This window comes from Channa argus, chromosome 2, assembly GCF_033026475.1.
Source record: "Channa argus isolate prfri chromosome 2, Channa argus male v1.0, whole genome shotgun sequence".
NCBI classification, from domain to species: domain Eukaryota; kingdom Metazoa; phylum Chordata; class Actinopteri; order Anabantiformes; family Channidae; genus Channa; species Channa argus.
This window is the reverse complement of record NC_090198.1, coordinates 28,108,805-28,128,548: the sequence shown is the minus strand read 5'-3', so window position 1 is coordinate 28,128,548 and position 19,744 is coordinate 28,108,805. Positions and strand designations below refer to the sequence as shown.

Sequence of the window (19,744 nt, the reverse complement as noted above, 5' to 3'; positions counted from 1 at the left end):
CAATGCAGTAGTGAAGGTCTTCAAGAGTGAACCAAATACAAAGATGTTGATTTATTTAAAAAAAAAAAAACACATTTACAAAACAAAATTGCCTTGTTTGCACATTTCACTCTAACTCAGAATGAAGGGTGTATCACAAAACTCTGTGACATGAAAATCCTGTAAATGGTAGATAAGCAGATTCCAATTTGAATAAATAGAAATGCATTTCTATTCAGTCCAGTGGCTGAATTGGACATCTGCTATTGAGGTGCCCGTTAACCAGGCACTTTGAATAACCACTTCCCCTCTAAAGGAAAACAGTGCTGGGTGTGATTGTCAGTGAACTGGTATTCAATAGGTAAAAGAAGGCAGATCTGACAGTCCAGTTTATGTTAGTGTGTCTTCGTTCCTGATGAACTCTCCTACGTCAGCTTGATGAAACACTACAATGGACATGGGGTCCACTCGCCGGCACTCTTGTGTAGACTTGGCTGCAACTCCAAAACCCTGAGAAAGAAGACATGACGGATTCAGAAATCTTTCTGGAGGACAAGCACAATGTTACGTTCTATTAGCTAAAAGAAGCAGCACCGAAGGCCACAACATAGAAATTCTAAACGTCTCAGTTTAATGGCACCGCGAGGGCTGTGACCATGCAATCAATTCACCAGCCTGGGCGGTAGACTTACCAAGGGCACATCAGCCATGGAGTAAACCACAACTCCCTGGTACTGCATAGTGTTCTCGGTGATTCTCCCAAGCCCAGATTTTAGCACATGGTTTCCATAGAGAAAAGACTGCTCTGCCCCAGGTTTAACCCATACCTTAAACTGAAGACATGACAGAAAAGTTTGAGGTTAGTTACTGATGGGAACAACTGGTATGTACATCAGTACAATCGGATACTTTGAAGGTATCTAGGTGTAAGCATTATGCAGCAGTCTCATACCATCTGGTTGATTTATAAAAGCTGGACACATTTCAGTTGTTTGGATATTTAAAGGATTTCCCTGGTTTTCTTACGCTTTTTTTGGTCTTGGAGTACTTTTCTTGACATGTAGACATTCACAATGCAAAGTTTAGATATCTTTGTGAAAAATTGTTGATGTGCTGCCACTGTTAAAAGGCATTTAATGTAATGGGTGTTTATATTGTATATAGTTATAGCAAGACCTACAATTTAAACACAGGGGCTCCTAGTGAAAAGGAGTCAAGTATCACCTGGCAAGTAAAAATCAATATATACATTTAGGGGTGGGATCTGACAATGGAATATGAGTGACATGCTGTCTACCAGTGTCGCATATCAACAGCAGAGCACCACAAAGAACTTTTCAATGCCACTGATTCTGATTAACTGAAATCTCTCTTCATCTCCTTGTCTTACTCCAGCCTCCAGCTAAGGTGGGAGGAAGGGATGCAAATGATGTAAGCCAAGATACAAATAAGAGAAATGAGATGCACACAAAGTCACCTTTGCATATGGGGCAAGGAAATCCAGAGCTGTGATGTGTAGGCGAAACTTCTTGGTCTTTGTGAATTTTCCAAAACATGTTCCCACTGACACCAGCTTGTCCCGGGAAATGTTTGTGGCCAGCTTAAGAATTTTTTCACTGAGTGTAGAAAAGGATAAAACACACATTTTTCAGTGGGTAACAATGACGAGCGACTTCACCGATTTAATTAATTGCCTGCTATGGTTTAGTCTGGGGAGTAAATGAAACGTTCCTGCAGAGATGATGTCATCTGGTGGAAGTTGTCCAACTGCTCCTCCAGATGACATCATAGACTTTCAGCCAGATCCGGAGAGATATTTTAATATTGGGTAGGTTTATTAAGCCCTCCCCGAAAAAGAACCGCAGGAAATCAGAAAATCGGCAAGGTCGCCCTTTTGCATTTATAACAAAACATTTCCACTAATCTATCCCGTCTCACCTCATGTAGTACACACGGTCATTGTGAAGCCTGAAACAGTAGGTACCGTCAGGTCGATCCACCAGCAGCTTGATGTTTTCTCCGATGCTATTGTGTGATGAGAGAAAACACATGGGCCAAACGTGCTAACAAGCGTGCTACAATTGCTGGTGCATTTTAAACGTTAATCTGTCAACATGGCGTCTTCCAAGTCTACTTACTATTTCGACAGCTTCTCAAACATCGTTTTTGTTTCTTCTTCTGTTAGTGGCCTCATTTTAGGTATCTCAAATCTAGTTTTGTCAGCGGTTTAGTAAAACTCCTGCGAGAAACGTGAAAACGTGGGTCAACACGGAACTCGTCACCTTCGATGGCGGAAGTGTGGTGTCGTCATTAACGAGTGCAGTTCCTGGTTGGGGTTTTTTTTTTTTGGCTTTCTTTAGCTTTCAGTCGATCGTACATTTTTACTCCAGCACACCGGCCTCTATCTGGTAAGTTCGCTCTCTTGAATCGTAATTACTCCTGTAATTAAGTTTATTGTGTAGATGGTAAGTAAGTCACGCGGGCTGTTTTGTTTTCATTTCAGTTTTGTTTAACGTTTAGGTCACACTTTCGAAACGGGGCTCAGTTAGCCTTGTTCGCTAGCTGTCAGTGGCGCTATTAAACCGTAACCTACAAGCTAGCTAACGTTGTTAGCAGCCGATAATGCTACTTTACACTGGTTCGCTACCGGCACCGACCCCAACCTTCTCAAGCCATTGGAATTAAATCAGGCATGTAACCAGGGAAGGCTGATAATATTAGTAACTGCACAGAATTGCGCCCAGTTGTGAATTTAGTGCCGTGCGTGGAGCCTTTGCCGCAGCGGTGCGAAGTTACGTAACGTACATTTGTTTGTAAATACCGATTACGTTCGCGTAATCCGAGATCAGAGGCCGAGTAACTAATCTTTTTTTAAGGTGTTCAACAGTCATTCAGATTAACATCAGTGTTCTTCACCGGCCTGATACCTGTGTTACCTGTATTCAGTGCACGGTCCCAGCGATGTGCACCGTCGGCTGCAGAGCCAGTAAGACGGAATAGGAAATCTACCAAAGTCAGCAAGATACTTGCATTTAGCAGAACATTTCATCATCCTGTCTGACAGCAAATAATGACCGAGAAACGCCAGATCGTTTTTCTAACGCTGCCGAGTAATAATATACAAAGTCAGCAGTGGTAGAGCACACAGCCCCCTCACTGAAGGGAAGTACTGTCCTCAAAAACACTCGACCAAAAGTAGCAAAACTACTTAAATGTATTCTCTAAACTGTGGCACATAAATGTACCCAAGGTATAAATGTTCAAGTTCTCCAGTATACACTCCAATCTAGTTCAGATTTGATAAACTTTGAAAGGTGGAAATATGGATCTTTTCCTTGTAATTAACGGAGAAAAAGACATTTGTTTCCACATAAATTTCCTATGAAGCAGAAACGTCAGCTGGTAAAAGGCTTGATCTGATTTCAGTCACTTTAAGTTATGACAGGTGGTTTAAGTAACATAAAATGGAAATATTCAAGTACCTCAGAGTTGTTCTGACACATTTTGAAATGTGATATCACACTGATTTTATGTATACCCTTACTGAGTACTGGGTACCGAGTACTTGGGTACTGCAATGCCTTTGGTGCCTTTAGACTAATTTTGAGACTTGTGGGTAACCTTGAAATTCGATAAATCCCCCGTCTGATCGCAGCATTTCTCCGGTTTTGGTCTGTATTGCGTCTTTAGTAGCACTCAGCATCCTAACGCATAGATATCTTTAAAAGATATTTATTTATTTGGGTTACTGTTAACACATGTCATAAAAAGACCTGTGAAATCTGAACTTAAGGCTAACAACCATCTTGAAACCCTGAAATTCAGTGTTGGCTCTAGTCTTGTTATGGGATTTGTTGGGGGTACAAATAATATAGAAGGTATCTTGCCTTGTCCTTTTTTAAATCTAAAAAAATGTCATCGTTTACCCACTAGAGACCCTATGCTTCTAAAAAATATTTTTGTACTCTGCAGTGTAGTATATGTCATGTCATTATACAGTGTTAATAATCATAAAAACATATATTTTTGGTCCTTATGTCAGTGATGTTCCGCATTTGCTGTTAATAAACTTTTAGGTTATTTCCACTCCTGGGAGATGTTAATTAAATTGGATACCATATCAAGGCTGCAGTGCTAATAACAGCACACCGTAAAGTGAAACACATGCTGATCACGAGAGTCCAAAGTCCAGACAGACATTACTGTTGTTTACCAGAAGTTGTGACCCAGGAAATGAAAAGTGAAACATACTTATACCTGAGACATATTTTGGGGTACTGAGTACTTTATAGGAAACATGTTACATGCTGACCCAGTTTCTGTAGTATGTTATTTCACGTCAAGACACCACAGAACATGTGCATATTTGCATTTTAATTTTATGAGGAAGTCAGAATACCAGAAGCACACAGTTTATGGTTATGGTGGGGTTGGGTTCCAGGAATACATTTTGAAGATGGCTTAAATTTTACGTCAAGTCTTTATTTTATTTAAAATGTTTTCAACAGAGTGAAATAATATATAAATGGAAATGTACTTAAATTTTCATTTGAAGAGCTGTTTGAAAGACATTGACTCTGCTTCTGCAGATATAGGTTTAACCCCATGACAAATGGAACATGTTGTGTTCACAGGTCACAAGATCCATGTCTTCAATATACCCTGTGAATGCTAATTAGGAGTTTTTCAAATTTTTATGTAATTTTCCACTGTGGCAACTGAATTCACCCCCAGGGGACAATACAGTCTTATCTACTCCAGGCTAATCTGAAAAGTCTAGATACAATGGATAGTGGTGTCTGTCATAACAGCTTTAACGTATGTCATTGGGTGACTTTACGTTTTTCTCTCCAACTTTAACTTGTCCACAGGACCGTGCTGCCCTGTGTTGGGAATACAGTTCTGGTGCCGCCTGTGTACCTTAGAGAAACCAGCGGGGTGTATGTGTGTCATCGATTTCCGGTGCATGTGGCTCTGGTAACGCTGAACAGGAAGACGGACGCACAAAGACGTCTGAACAGACAGAGGAAACTGCTGTGGCTTCTTCGCCATCCTCAGAATGACTGAGTTCTGGGTTTGTTTTAGCTGCTGCATTGCAGAGCAGCCGCAACCAGTGAGTATGAAATAAGCCTGGAGGACAAACAGGTTTACTCCCTTTTCAATGTAACTTCCTTGTTTGAAGTGGAAATTAATATGACGTTGTGTAGAGTCATACACGGAGCTGCCCCAGAAACCTTCTATTTTAATGAAGCTTTGAAAATAAGTGAAAGGTTTTATTATCAGATACCTTCTTAAATATTGTGTCTTGCCTTTTCTGTATTGATTAAACTGGACAACAAATTTGTTAAAAACTTTTGCTTCCCATGAAACTGTGATTATGATGGACCCCTTTAAGCTGGATGCAGACACAGTTTTAGAAAGACTGTGTCACGCAGAAATCTTGAGAAATATGAAAGAAAGTGAAAAAGCATAAATTCACGAGGATTAAATGTGTTATGCTGCTGATTTGCATTTGTACCCCCATCCCACTGAAACTAATCCCTACGTTCTTCAGTGACTGCACATATATTTTTGGGGAGAAAAGCACAAGTGTGAATGGAGCGAGTGAATCATCATTGACGTCGCACAACAAATGAACGGAGCCCATTCGATACCCAGGTCTCCAATCTTAGTGGAGTTCACAAGCTTTCGTAACAAGTTCAGTCTTCAGACTTATGTGTATACTCGTTTCCACAGTAGCTGGACATTTGTGATTCGATCAATCGTACTACAAAAAAATACAGCGGGAAGTCTGTACAAAAATACGACTCCAAAATATGGAACGACATAGGTTAAATTACACTTTATTTTCATGATTAGTGGCCCAAAATTTATGATCCGCATAGGTGTTAAACAAAGCTTAATCTTTGTCTTGTCCGAGTGACATGGCGGTTAATTAGATTAAGTAAGATCAGCTACTAACAGATTAGATAGAAGAAATGTTGACCTCTGCTTCACTCGGAGCTGCACAGCACAGGTTATGTGACACGGTTAGTAGCTCTGTTTCAGTATATGTTTACCTCCTCTCCATCCTGACGGATTAGTATTATCACCTAATATATACGTAACCTGATGAGACCAGTAATGTAAAAAAAAAGATTGTTTGTGGTGCTTATTTTCAGAAACGGCGGCGGCGGATTGATCGCTCCATGATCGGGGAGCCAACAAACTTTGTTCACACCACACATGTAGGCTCGGGGGACATGGGTCTGGGATTGGCATCAGTAGGTTTCGCTCCTTTTTTAACAAATATACAAATATGAGCGTCCATGTGACGAGTGGACTCTAATTAACATTTAAACTTTGATTATCACAGGTGGACCTCGTTCAGGCCCAGATGAAATCTAAAGGGGGCTACGCGCATGGGGGGTCCGAAGGTTCGCAGTTATAACAAGGTAAGAAATGCCGTTACACCACTTTTGTGGAACTGATATTCAGCCACAGAGATTTCACTACCTCACAGTCATGTGAGGCCAACTCAAGTGGGTATTTGTGACTGTCGGTTAATGTTTGGGTCACATGCAAAACTGCACGAATATCTTTTGCAACATTTACCAGAACAGTGCAGCATTCTTGGTAAATGTTGATAAGCAGCGTGTAGTATGGCATAGCTTCATTTGCACCAAAAGGAGGTAGTTCCTCTATTGTCCAGGCTGTTGTGCAGCTCACACAAGCGTCTAGACTCTCAATTCATAACCAGACATTTGAGGTCGTTTTTGTGAAACTCTAACCTTTGAGCTCTTGCTTCAGCACAGTGTTAATGAGAAGTCACATAAATATTGGTATTTGAAGACAGTTAACCACTTAACTTAACCCAAGAAATGATGGAAAAACGAGCTTAACCACCACAGCAAAGCTCATGCTGTGTGGGTATGAAAGGAAACTGGTGAACTGTCACACAGAACTCATCAGTACTATACCGTATATAGTCATGTTTTATTAGGGGAATTAATCGCTCCAAGAAAGACTGAATATCTGCCTTCCTCTTTCGTGGATTGATAACAATGTCCTTTTTCCTTGTGACAGTGACTCGACTGTTAGTAAAATGTGGTATTTGTCATTTTATTTAAATGTTTGTTTTTTACTTTTTTTTAGTTGGGAAGTTTGTTTGTTTGTTTTTTTTCCTTTTTTTTTCTTTGCACCCGTCTGGTTTGGACAATGTTGTGGTTTTTCTACTTGTCTCAGGCAACAGGTTAACTGTTAGTCTGTCCAGGATTTTGTAGACTTTATTGTGGGGAGGGGAGGGGGGGATCTTTGCAGTCTGAGTTTGTGGCAACTTTTCTAAATTGCAATGGAAATGAAAATGGAATTTTTTTAATGTGAAATTCACTAGTAATAAAGGGCCATTAATCAAAGGCAGAGTGTTGCAGTAAAAGCTGTCGTGAACATTCTAAGTGATGCTCACACAGACAGTTTCTCGTGCACATCACTTTGTGCTGCATCCTACACTAAAATTGTGCAACTTTTAGCATCTGCAATGGATCTCAGCTTCTGTCACTGTGATTCCCCTTGGTTTAGCTTGTGTATTCAAACTGTTTACTCCCACTTTCATGGCAAACATCAGCAGTTTATTTTTGCAGACATTCCCAGAATTTCTGTCAGAGGTGGAGTCTACTGCATATTAATGACAGCTCCCTGAGAACCGGATATCAGATACAACCCCAATTCAAATAAAGTTGGGATGATGCGTAAAATGTAAATTTAAAGAAATGCAGTTACGCAGAGGAAGAACCCTAAATGAAAGTTAATAAAAGGGTAGACATTAGATTAGTATTAAAAGCTTTATTGTCCTGCGATACATGGTACAATTAAATGTACCCTCCACCTAGAGTGAGCAGTGGGCTGTAGCAGGCAAAGCCCAGAGTCTCTCGCTCTAGGACAAACATGGTGTGTGGGCGAAGATTTGAACCGGGAGATTTTTTTGTATCCCAGTCTGAGCTCCACCCATGGAGCCACCAGGTCGCAAGGTTTAGTGGTTGATCTTATCAGAGATGTAGTTATAGCGCCAGAAATGAACCTGATCACAACATTAAAATTATTTTCCTGTGTGTGGGTTTGTGTTTGTGTGTGTGTGTGTGTGTTATTGTCATATCACACAGACTTAGTGTAAACATTGCCCACAGCCACTGACACAGCATCATGCCTAGCGACAAGATCAACCACACATCTATATATATATCTATATATAGATATATATACTATCTATATAGGTAGGTAGCTAGATAGATATAGATCAGTCTTGTAATGTTACGCACACACACATACACTATATTGCCAAAAGTATCTGCTCACCTGCCTTTAGACCCATATGAACTTTAGTGACATCCCATTCTTAATCCATAAGGTTTAATATGATGTCGGCCCTTTGCAGCTATAACAGCTTCAACTCTTCTGGGAAGGTTTTCCACGAGGTTCAGGAGTGTGTTTATGAAATCCATAATACACAGTGCTCACAGCCTTCGCTCTAATTCATCCCAAAGGTTTTCTATCGGGTTGAGGTCAGGACTCTGTGCAGGCCAGTCAAGTTCTTCTACACCAAACTCACTCATCCATGTCTTTATGGACCTTTGTGCACCTGAATTCATTTATTTGGATGGGTGAGCGAATACTTTTGGCAGTATAGTGTATATATGCAAACACATACACGAAACTGTGTGTATGTATGTTTTTGGTGGTTTGTTTGTTTGTTTCGGTTTGTTTGTTTTTAAATTAATTCTCCTCTTGTTGTAAGTGGACTTGTGCAGAAGTTGAACTGAAAGAAAGTAGCATTAGCAGCTCTGGTGAGATGTTTAGAGACAGTATGATAAATGTGCAGAAAGTCTTGTAGTGTTGCTCTTTACCTTGGATGTTGCTTTGATCATTTGAAAGTAAAATCCTGGACAGACTCTCAGCAGTCATATTTAGAGCTGATGTGTTTTATCTTAAGAGACACACACGTGCCTTTTGAGATCCTAACATTTGTCCCCCTGTTTTTCCTTCACAGCCCACCACCCAATCTTGTGGAAACTACTGTTGTTGACATGGGCGAGCATTTTCAAAAAGCAGTTGTGTCTGTATTAGACACCGGACCAAAAGAGTAAACTACTGCTTTTCCATGATATTGTACATATTTTTATTTTCCATTCCTTTTTTTTTTTTTTTTTAATGAAAGCACTGCTATTCATTTGCTGCCATACTGTTGCACTGTAAAGACTAGATAAGAGGGTTTAGAAAGTTCATAAATCTCAGACGTATGCTTGTGTGTATGCATGAGGAAAATAGTTTCAAAAATATATTCTGTTGTATTCCATTTGGATGCCTGTATTTATTATCTGATTTCATAAGCGGACCTCACGGTGGCTGGGCCACACTGTAGACTTGGGACATTCAGATTAGTTCTTTAATCTCAGAGGTTTATCAGAGGACAGGTAGCAGATAACACGGCTAAAATGTAATTTTTTTTTTTCTCTGGAGTTGCTTTCAGGGTTAAAGATTGCTGTATTGTAATAAACTTGAAATGCGTAGAGTACACTGGACCACACAATGTACACTCACACTTGCTTAGGAATTTTGCATTGATTTAAACAGGTTTTTTTTTTTTTCCCCTTTTCTTTTTTTTAAATACTCATTTAGATTGAAGACTATAGAATTTTAATAAACTATGACCTTCCTAATCTGCCTTTTGAAGTCACGCTCATCATTTGTTTTAGTAGTGCAGTTCATGCTGAGCTTCAAGAAGATTCAGATTTTTCTATGCCTTTTTCTTCTCGTTTCAGTCGTAGATTGAGAATTAAACTTGAAAGTAGCCAGATCACCACAGCAGACACAGCCACAGCATGAGTTAGGATCAGTAGTTACTGTATGACCATTATATCCTTTGTGATTGTAACTGCTCACAGGACCGTGTCTTGTAACAGCATCCTAGACACAAAATTCTTTGTTAAGCTTTTTGTTTGGCAGAGGTCTTTAGTATATTTGTGTTTTACTGAAAACCCAAATCCTGACAACAGCCCACCTTTGCAGCAGCAACAGTTTGTAATGATGTTGCCTCAGTGTTTCCATGTGATGTCACATTATATTTGCAAAAAGTATTAAGGCCCCTTCTTGACCCACTGCAAAAGGTCAGCCACTATTTTCAAGCAGACATGTTTCTTTATTTGGGATTCATGAATACAGCAGCTTGATGCTGATTGTCAGTAATAATTGAGATCAGACTATAATTGATGTTCTCCCCTTTTCACTGTCTGGCTACTACATCGTTCATCTTTTCAGTACTATTATTTATATATATATATATATATATATATATATATATATATATATATATATATATATATATATATATATATATATATATATATATATATATATATATATATATATATATATATATATATATATATATATATATATATATATATATATATATATATATATATATATATATATATATATATATATATATATTATATATATATATATATATATTATATATATATATATATATATATATATATATATATATTATATATATATATATATATATATGAGTCTTTTTCCTAACCAGGCTCCATTAGAACATCAGAAAAGTCAGATGTGTTGAGTAAACCAGCAGGCCTGGATCTATTAATGCATGTGATTGTCCTTGTGCATTCTATGATTCAACAACAGAATGTTATTGTATTTGGTGTAAAATGAGTGCTAATGTCGAACTATTTATGATGCAAGAATGAAATTTTGATGTTGGTGCCAGGCCTCATAAAGTACCAGATGGAAAATACCTAAAAAGAAGTAGTCGCACTTGTTTTCGGCCTTAAAAGTGCTGGTTCCCAACATTCACTCACTGGTTTATTAATGTGATTTATCAGGTTTAAATGGTGTCACGGATGTAATGTTCCTGTTTAAATGTTTCTGTGATTAGTGGGTGGGGGGTTGGGGGGGGGGAACATTTCCATACTTGTAGTGGAGTTTTGTTTCTTTCCAGCTCTGGGCTCACTGCTGGCTTGGCAGTATATCATAAGACCAGCAGGCTGTGCTAGTGGACTGGTTGAATGTGTCTTTTAAGTCCCAGGACTTGTTTTATGATGGATACTGTAAATACGTAACATCAGAGTAATAAATTCATAGTGGTGTATTCAGGGTCACGCATATTTCTGGTTCCTTTTCTGTGCAACATTGCAGGGAAGGTAGAGGTTTGAGCATTGTTTTGTTTTGTTTTGTTTTTTATTTCCAGGACCTGCTGATATGTAGTTTCCACTTTTTTCACAATTCATCTGTCTTATTTCCTCCCCTCTGTGTTTTCCACGACAGACAATGCAAAATAAATGTTATCTCTTGATGTTTGACCACCTGTCTTCCTTGTCTTCACTTTGGGGGGGGTGGAGGATAGTGTAGGTCAGATCAGTCAGGTAAACGGTAAAGGATCCTGTACATTAGCAACCAGAGTCTTTGTGATAAAAAAAACTCTACTAGTACCAAATGTCATGCATTTAAAGCTAAGTCAGGAATCTTCAGTGGTAAACGTTGGCATCTAACTTTGTTTGTGAACAAATTGGAGGATTTGAGCTTCTGCTTTCAGATGTCCCTTTCATTCACGATCTGAAATGAGGCCCCAACTAGACGCTTCTCTATTTCTACAATTCCCGAGCCTGTCAGGTGGGAAACCCCTGTTTTCATCTTTAACGATGCATTGTACTTTATCAGAATATCAAATGTGTGTATGAATTATTATAACCCCAAATATGGGCCACCTGTTAACCAATGTGTCTCAAACAAATACACTGGAGTAAAAAGTCACATTTCCCTCTACAATGTAGTGGAGTAATAGATTACAATGACGCAAAGTAGCTGAACATTGTACTTATAGGTGCTGTAAGAAAAAAAGTTACTTTCATTGTGACAATTCATATATTCTAACTGCATCATGCTTGTAATTCTTGATATAGATTAGAATAAGTTTGGGCTTCGCTCAGTGTCATGTGCTTATCGGCCGCAACATTAGTAATGACGGAGCTCAATAATCAGCAAGCTGCGATGCACCGAGTCAGCATTCAGTGTTTACTGTGCTCGATCCACCACCACATTAGCACCGGGGGGATTTAACGGTGTAATTGAAAGTGTCTTTGGCCTCACATTCACCATGTGCCATATGTCAGCAGCCTTTAAATGTGTTTTTTTTTTTTATCAGACTACAATATCATAAGAGATCACATCATCTAAACCTGGAGGTGTGAGTTTATCCTGTAATTATTTTGCCTTGTGTATGTATTTCTTTGTTGGGTCACTGTGTGTGTGTGAGAGAAAACGCACTTATTTAGCAGAAAGGTTTGTTAAACAGCAGCTGTTGCAAACACTGACTCACACAAACACAACACTGAATGTTATGTTCTGTGTAAAAATGTTAATGCCGAGTAAATACAGGCCTTTTACGAAGTAAACAATAAAGGCCTCTATGATTAATATATTCCTTCGGTCAACACAAACTCTGAGTCGAAATGCTTTTGGAGGATGTACATTTGTGCAATTTAATCTGAGTGAAAACCAGGCTTTTGTAGACAAGCTAGAACTCAGTAGTTAAAATAGGTGGCGACATTTGCAAGAACATGTCAAGCAACAAAATATATGTACATATGTAAAGTCTCCTGACAAGAAAATGCTCTTTGTTCCAAACTTTACATGTTGCAAATACAGAATTATAAAAAAAACAAAAAAAACAAAAAATGAATCAGGTCTGTCAGTATCGGACGAGCCTACTTGCACCATCGGTTGCCTCAAAAAATGAGAAAATATAAAACTGTCATGATAATCTAAATGAGAAGATCTTAAAAAAGTCACATAAGTCACGCATAAAAAAAAAAACACTACGTACTGTATATGTTTTAGCTTAAGGGAGCTGCCTGCACAGAATGGGGCTTTGAACCTCACTCAGAAACCTAAATCTGTGAAAGCCACATGTCCTGCCTCTGGATCTTCATTTATAGCTGCTAAACCTCCAGTGAAACCCAAAGAAACATTAGAGCCAAAACCGATCCTGCACTGAAGCGAAACAAGATCTGTTTACTCTGTAAGCTGTGGTGTGAGCTTGGTGTCATTTCACTGAGTCTGAGGCACTGAACCACAGCGAACCCAGTGAAGGGATGATGACAGAGGTAAAGCTTGGCTTGAAACAGGATCTTCATCTCAGCATCCTCAGCAGAGAGGAAGACCGGCCGTTTGACTGACAGAGCAATATTCTCTGTTTGCTCATCCTCTCTTGTTTCTCCGTCGCAGTGGTTATAGCTCAGCAGATAAAGCAGCTGGATGCAACCAGCTGAAGGTGAACAAGGAAGCTTGGAGGGAAAGTAGCTTGTATTTAAACATGTGGCAAACGCACAAAAGCTGGAGGACGAGCCATTAGCGCACAGCTATTGCATCACTGTCTGCTGGTGTGTGGACCAGTCACAGAGTTCCTTGATGTAGTTTGGCCCAAACAGATCACTGTAGTTGTCTGTGTGCAGAGAGTACTGGTTATCATCGCCAGCACCTGCAGGGCAGAGAACAGCATTTAACCACACATGCAAAAGGCAGAAAAAAAAAAGACTCTATTGTTTATGCACGAGCAATTTTTACACAACTGAAATCTGAATCTTCACACACACAAATGATTTCCCTGCACATGAAATCTGTTCTGAGAAAGTCTATGCGACACAATAAACGCGAGCCTTAAAATGGATTGAAACAAATTGAAACAAAAAAGAAAAAAGGCAAAATGAAAATACAGTTTACGTTGTATATTTTCGTTCGAGTAGTGATAAACACTCTAAACGTGTTTTTTTTTCTTTTCATTCTCACAAATTTTCAAAATGTAAAAATGACATGACCACAGACAACAAAGTAGAAAATGTGCATTATGTTTCTGTGCTGTCCATAAGTAAATGAAGGTTAGTTAATCTCCATGTTTGCATGAGTGTGAAAAACAAGTCATTACGATATTAAAAATGAAAAGGCAAAAATGCTATGTAACACGTATATTTTCACTTAATTATCAGACAGCAATCAGACGTAAAAATTTAAACCATGTCACATAGTAATGTTACATTATTAAAATGACTTGTTTTCATTCGTATAATCATAACCTGCTGCTCGTGCATCTCATGGTTTTTTTCTAACACTGTCAGCCACCTATGAATTGTGGAGCTAAAAAGACAAAGACGTTGTGGACACGTCCGTCCTACTGCACACAAACTACACAGTAAGACGCGTACAGTGCCAGTGGTCCCACAGCGTGTGCGTCCTCCATCCTCTCTGCTCCCCGGTCTGGCTCCATGGGTCGGTGTTGCTTAGGTGGTCCATTAACTGTGGCAGACGAAACGGGACAAACCACAACGCTCGCTCAGAAAAAAACGTGTTGAATTTAGGGAGTCAGGCAGTAATTTAAAGCTCCGGTACCTTGAACACCGCTTCGTTCTGCTCCTGCTCCTCTGGTTTGGCCTGCCACATCTCTGCACAGAAACAGGAAAGAATCATCCTCATGACTCCAACCAGGCGACGTTTTCTACCGTCAGCCTCCAGAACAGCAGCAAACATCTCACCGTGCGTTTGAGGGCTGATAAATGTGTCCCCCGCAACAGTCTCCACCTTTTGTGGAGTGTCCGGAATGGTCGTCGCTGGTGTCGCCGGATGCCAAGTGTGTGCGCTGTAGGTTTCGTCCCCTAAACTCGCTTGTCTTTCCCTGGGCCTGCTGAACAGCCGCAGTCCTGAGAGCGGAGAGGACAGACAGCATCGTCACAGAAGGTGTCTTCTGTAAAAATGTATCCTGCTTTGAAATACATGTTTGATGCACATCTTACCTCTCCGGCGTCTGTGTGTCTGTGTGCTGGGCAACATCCTGTAGACCCTGTAGGCGTTGCTGCCCCTCTTCCGACTGTGCTCCCGCAGCTCACAGATGTCGGGCAGAGAATTTAAGGCGCAGCGGAAATTTGCCTTCCACGTCTTCGGGTCTGGTTTGTCTTTGCCTGGACGGTACCGTCCTGAAGGAAACGAGGAAAGAGAGCAAACACTGGTCTGTATGTGTGTGTTTGTTTCCCATGTTCATTTGACTGAACATACATGTTGTAAGCACAGAGCGGGGGGGGGTCACTTTTTTCAGGGTCAGGCCCTGGAAAACCTGGATTGTTTGGATCAGTTTTGGACAAGTCACGAGAGAAATTAGGTAAATGACGGAAATAGTAAAAGATCCTGGAAAACATTCTGTGGTTATGGAAAAAATATTTTGACATTGTCGTTTCGCCTTTAAGCTAATCAGCCTGTTACGTGACTGCCGGTCTGACTATTTCAGAAACTGATGATCTACTGGGGTTTTCACAGAGCATCTTCTGTAATAGAGAGCGCGGCAGTTCTCTGGGCGAAGATGCTTTGCTGAGGCCAGAGGCCCTGCGGCTTTGAGCTGGTAGAAAGGCAACAGTAACGTCCATAACCACTAGTTGCAACAGAGGTTTGCAGAAAGGCAGCCTAGAATGCATAACGCTTTGAACCTTGAACCATATGGGCAGCAGCAGCAGAAGACCACACAGGGTGCCACTTCGGTCAGGTCACAACAGGAAACTGAGACTAACATTTGGAGCGATTCACCCTGTTCTGATGGCTCAAAAAGCTAAAATCATCTCAAACTGCTGTCTTGAACATGACAACACTGTACTCCAGTGGATTCCAGAGTCACCTGATCTGATGTGGAGCAACGAGAGATTTGCATCATGAGTGTGCAGCCGACAAATCTGCAGCGACAACTCCGTGACACTACGATGTCATTACAGACCGAAACCTCCCGCGCTGCCCCCTGTCCGTCTGCTGAAGGTGCCTGGTCTGATGGATAGTGTTTTTAGAGATGGCACCAAGATGCACTACGGGAAGCTGGTGGAGGCAGTGTGAGGATCTGGGAAACCTCGGGTACTGTCGTTCCTCTGGTTCCACATTCACTACAGACCGAGTCTACCCCTCCATGGAAACTGCTCACCCCCCTGATAGCAGGGCCCTCTTTCAGCAGAATAACCTTCACATTCCCCAGCACTTAATCAGATCAAGCATCAGCAGGATGTGCTGGAAAAACAAGTCTGATCTATGCCCAAAAGAAAGCGCCCAAAAGACATGCTACTAGCATCTTGGTGCCAGATACCAGGGGAAACCTACCCGGTGTATTGTGGAGTCAATTCCACACACACAAAAGCTTAAGCTTGTGAGGTCTCTGCTCAATTGCCTGCTATTCCAGCGTGAAAAACCAAAGAGGTTAAATCACAAATAATTTGAAATTCATCAGAAATACAGTAAGATGAAACTCATAAGATGAGTTTTTAGCACCAGGCTGAACGGCAGAAATCAAAGTTAAGTTCCAAATCTGTTTCATCTCTAACCACATCCAGCTTGTCTGATGCATGGCCGGCGATCTGCGGCAACTGTGACCACGTGTGACAGCGATGTAACTGTGTTCTGTGTTACACCTGTCCGCCACTGCGGCCAGGTGAGAAGACAGACCAATGGAGGTCAGGAAAAAAAAAAAAACAAAGAACAAGATTTCCAGAGGCTTTTAAAAGAAAATTCTGTTTATTTCTGATAAATTTGGCCCATTTTACTCAAAGGGTTCCACTTATTTCGAGTGTGTTGCGTAGAGTATCATGCTTCCTCTTGTCTGTCTGTTGTTTGGAACAATCTTTCAAGACATAGTCATTTATGAACTGCTTGCCCTGCCAGTGGTGGCAGTTGGCAGGTGGCAGGTCGCAGAGCAAGATGCACAAGCTTCCCATAGATTTCCACCAAACGTGTTTTTCATATGACTCATTTCAAACTGAACTGAAAGTAAGAACATACAGTAGAATGGCTGTGTTATCGAAGTGCACAGGGAAACACTTGTACTTTACAGAAAGTTACTGTTAGAATAATAGTAGCTAGATACTGGTTACTAGAAGTTGTTTTCCCTGCTATGTAGTACTTTAGGCAGCATAGAAATAAACAAGAAGCACATGGATGATAGCGCAGTATAATGTAGTTCTCAACACATTCATTTGGTTTTTTTTTGTTTCTTTCATTAAAGCACTTAATGGAGTTTTTTTTTTTCCCCCCTCTCAAGATACTGCACTGCGCCTCCTGTGATGCACTGTCCATTCTTATCTCTCTTCACCTGCCCACCATGTGTGGTTTTGAAACTTGGATGTCGCCAGTTTGTTTCCTAATTTAGCAAGAAATGTTTAGTGAGTCATAAATAATAATCTCCTTTTACGTTACTGTATTCATACAATATGAATAAGTATGAACTGATTAACTAAAACCTGCCATCGACCATAAACCCAAAGACGAAGTGACGTCATCCAGTGTGTTGCGTCCATTCTCAAATTTAACACCACAGTGGGATTTGGATCTCAGCCACTCTCGAGTACAACTGCGAGTCCCACTGAAAAATTACTGGAGCTTGAAAGAATCCAAAATGGATCATTTAGCGCAGATAAAGGCTGCCAAGAAGCAAGGGAGCACAGGTAGCAACCTCTCCCAATCATTAATGATCTGCAGAGACTCCACAAGAGACTCAACCCACCTTTACTACATTTATGGCTCTTATACAGTCTGTGGAATAGTTGTCATTGTTAAAATGATAAATTGCTTTATGCGGACGATACCATTACTTATATTTAGACCTTATGCTGTTGTAAAGAGAGGCCCTGTTGTACTTTGACAGCAACATGATCTCCCTGCACATTCACAGCAACTGAACTGGAGCTTTCCCATGATGTGATGCAGCTATAGTCACAAACCATGACTTTCCCAAGACAGAAACGTGTGGTTGGCTTCACGTGTATGTATATGTGTGTGTGCTACGACTTTAGTTAATCCATTACTCAGAACATACACAAATGGGACGACGGATAAACCAAAATGGGACAAGATGTGACTCAAGCCGCACCTGATGATTATCTATTGAATATTTTATGGTTGTGAATTAGAGTAAGCGTTTTACATTTTGTGGATTCTTCACAGTAGATTTTTCACAGAAGCAACAGCTGTGTTGGTTTTAAATATGCAGCGTGTGCACACATCAGACAATGTAATCAAAGGTTCCCAACTTTTCCCGATATTCCTAGTGTTTTTTTAACCATACATACACGGCATACACCCGGGTCATTAAGGCAGATTAGTGATGTTCATCACTTAGCTGGAAACTAGCTGTTGAGAGGAATGTGGTAAACCTTGAAAGACGCAAGCTGAACAATAAGATCAGAGCGGCTCTTCGTTGGAAACCGTTCTGCCACAGAAGAAACAGGTTTTCAAACATAACTTATCAGGATGGTTGAAATAATTTTTAAAATACAGGATACATGTCAGTTGTCATTAAACCTTACATAACTTATCTTCCTACAGTAGCGACTATTATGTAACGACACACTAAACGACATGTGCTCTGGAGTTTGGACTTAGGATAATTCTTTCTTCTAAAGTCAAACCAGTCTTTTCTCAGATTTCTTTTTCTTTTTTTTAGATTTTTTTCAAACGGTCATTAACAGATAAGTCTTGCAGCGGCTCTACACTTAGTGGTGTCTTTCGTTTGGAAAACTTGGGCTACTAACTTGGACAGGGGGCTACCTCATTTTGCCATATGTCAAACGTGCAAGCTCCACACGGAAAGACAGTGCTATACCACTGCACCACCGTACCACCCGTATCACTAAACACAGGTCACTGCGGTTTCTGTTTCACATGTGTGAATCCAGGTAAGTACATTTAACACAGACTTTTGGCAAATTGTGATACACGTTGGCCTCATACATTATTGATTTCAGAGGTTGATTTCATTGTTTGATTAACTGATTCCGACCTTATTGCCAAGCTGTGTGCCGTGACTCTGACCCCAGCAGGTCACTCTGTTAGTCGGCAGTGATTACAAATAGTTTTTTTCCTCTTGCTCTGCACCAAAACGCCACTGTGCAAATGTACATATTAAAATATACAATACGGTATCAGAGCAATAATTACAAAAGACAGATAAAAACACATTTGCATGTGTGTGTGGCTCCTACCAGTGTGCATGGCCCAGCTCCTGAAGAGCGTAGCATCTCGGTCAATGCTCCAGCCATGGCGAGCAGCATGCTTCCACGGGATTTGGAAGATTCGTGCTGACTATGGAATAAAATACAATAACACAACATTGAACGCGTCCCAACGATGCATCCAGGTGTGTTATCATCTGCATATATTGTGTAGTAGATGGCGAGATGATGGGAATCTCACCTGGTCCAGCCAGCTGACCCCTGGATACCTCCCGGACTGAATCTGCTCCTCCAGCCATGGCCTCAGCCTCAGCCGGCCTGCTTGTTGCATGCTGCAGCCCGAGCCTCAGGTGTGCAGTACAGATGTGTCACTGGCAACACAGGAGTTTCAGCAGTACCAGAAAATTTCTTAGGAGCTCAGATTAAATCAGAGGTTACACTGGGACATCCTTCCTCCTCCACCGCATTCTTCCAATCACACAGTTATGACAATCCCTGGCCTCCTCCAATAACCTGTCTCGCTGCTTAAGTGGCTCCTCCAATTACAGGAAATGTATGTTGTAAGTGAGACTGAGGTGACGTGCGGTGGAGTGGAAAGTAATGAAACTCCTCGTACAGCTTCTTTATGCTGGATGCTACACACTCTTCCCCGCTGCCCTAGAAAGGGGATTTATTTTTTACCTCCTGTTAAGATTGGGAGTTTTCACTTTTTCAAATGGAGGATCTAAAGACATTAGATT

At 40.6% G+C, this 19,744-nt stretch overlaps 3 protein-coding genes across 3 annotated transcripts; 1 reads left to right on the top strand and 2 right to left on the bottom strand.

The window, feature by feature from the left end:
* Window positions 1-36: 36 nt before the first annotated feature.
* On the bottom strand, window positions 37-2,260 carry nip7 (NIP7 nucleolar pre-rRNA processing protein). Its single transcript, XM_067489399.1, has 5 exons — window positions 2,118-2,260; window positions 1,918-2,004; window positions 1,457-1,595; window positions 672-812; window positions 37-489 (listed from the first exon to the last, which is right to left on the bottom strand). Exons 1-5 carry the CDS (start codon window positions 2,171-2,173, stop codon window positions 370-372), a joined length of 543 nt encoding a protein of 180 aa, XP_067345500.1. The 5' UTR covers window positions 2,174-2,260; the 3' UTR covers window positions 37-369.
* Window positions 2,251-10,200, top strand: cdc42se2 (CDC42 small effector 2). The gene is made up of 5 exons (XM_067489413.1): window positions 2,251-2,387; window positions 4,851-5,092; window positions 6,141-6,242; window positions 6,335-6,413; window positions 9,002-10,200. Exons 2-4 carry the CDS (start codon window positions 5,039-5,041, stop codon window positions 6,407-6,409), a joined length of 231 nt encoding a protein of 76 aa, XP_067345514.1. The 5' UTR covers window positions 2,251-2,387; window positions 4,851-5,038; the 3' UTR covers window positions 6,410-6,413; window positions 9,002-10,200.
* A 711-nt stretch (window positions 10,201-10,911) lies between these two features.
* Window positions 10,912-19,406, bottom strand: irf1a (interferon regulatory factor 1a). The gene is made up of 7 exons (XM_067489336.1): window positions 19,246-19,406; window positions 19,035-19,134; window positions 14,826-15,005; window positions 14,568-14,732; window positions 14,425-14,477; window positions 14,241-14,331; window positions 10,912-13,519 (listed from the first exon to the last, which is right to left on the bottom strand). The coding sequence occupies exons 1-7, from the start codon at window positions 19,333-19,335 to the stop codon at window positions 13,401-13,403; spliced, it is 798 nt and encodes a 265-aa protein (XP_067345437.1). The 5' UTR covers window positions 19,336-19,406; the 3' UTR covers window positions 10,912-13,400.
* Window positions 19,407-19,744: the final 338 nt, after the last annotated feature.

Excerpts from the sequence above, each read along its gene's own strand:
- nip7 (XM_067489399.1), bottom strand. The coding sequence starts at position 2,173 with ATGAGGCCACTAACAGAAGAAGAAACAAAAACGATGTTTGAGAAGCTG. Across the intron at positions 2,005-2,117 it reads TTTGAGAAGCTGTCGAAATA|CATCGGAGAAAACATCAAGC; the intron begins GTAAGTAGACTT and ends ATCACACAATAG. Across the intron at positions 1,596-1,917 it reads GACCGTGTGTACTACATGAG|TGAAAAAATTCTTAAGCTGG; the intron begins GTGAGACGGGAT and ends TTCTACACTCAG.
- cdc42se2 (XM_067489413.1), top strand. The coding sequence starts at position 5,039 with ATGACTGAGTTCTGGGTTTGTTTTAGCTGCTGCATTGCAGAGCAGCCG. Across the intron at positions 5,093-6,140 it reads TTGCAGAGCAGCCGCAACCA|AAACGGCGGCGGCGGATTGA; the intron begins GTGAGTATGAAA and ends GCTTATTTTCAG. Across the intron at positions 6,243-6,334 it reads TGGGTCTGGGATTGGCATCA|GTGGACCTCGTTCAGGCCCA; the intron begins GTAGGTTTCGCT and ends TGATTATCACAG.
- irf1a (XM_067489336.1), bottom strand. The coding sequence starts at position 19,335 with ATGCAACAAGCAGGCCGGCTGAGGCTGAGGCCATGGCTGGAGGAGCAG. Across the intron at positions 14,478-14,567 it reads TATCAGCCCTCAAACGCACG|AGATGTGGCAGGCCAAACCA; the intron begins GTGAGATGTTTG and ends GTTTCTGTGCAG. Across the intron at positions 13,520-14,240 it reads GCTGTGGGACCACTGGCACT|GTGCTGGCGATGATAACCAG; the intron begins GTACGCGTCTTA and ends TCTGCCCTGCAG.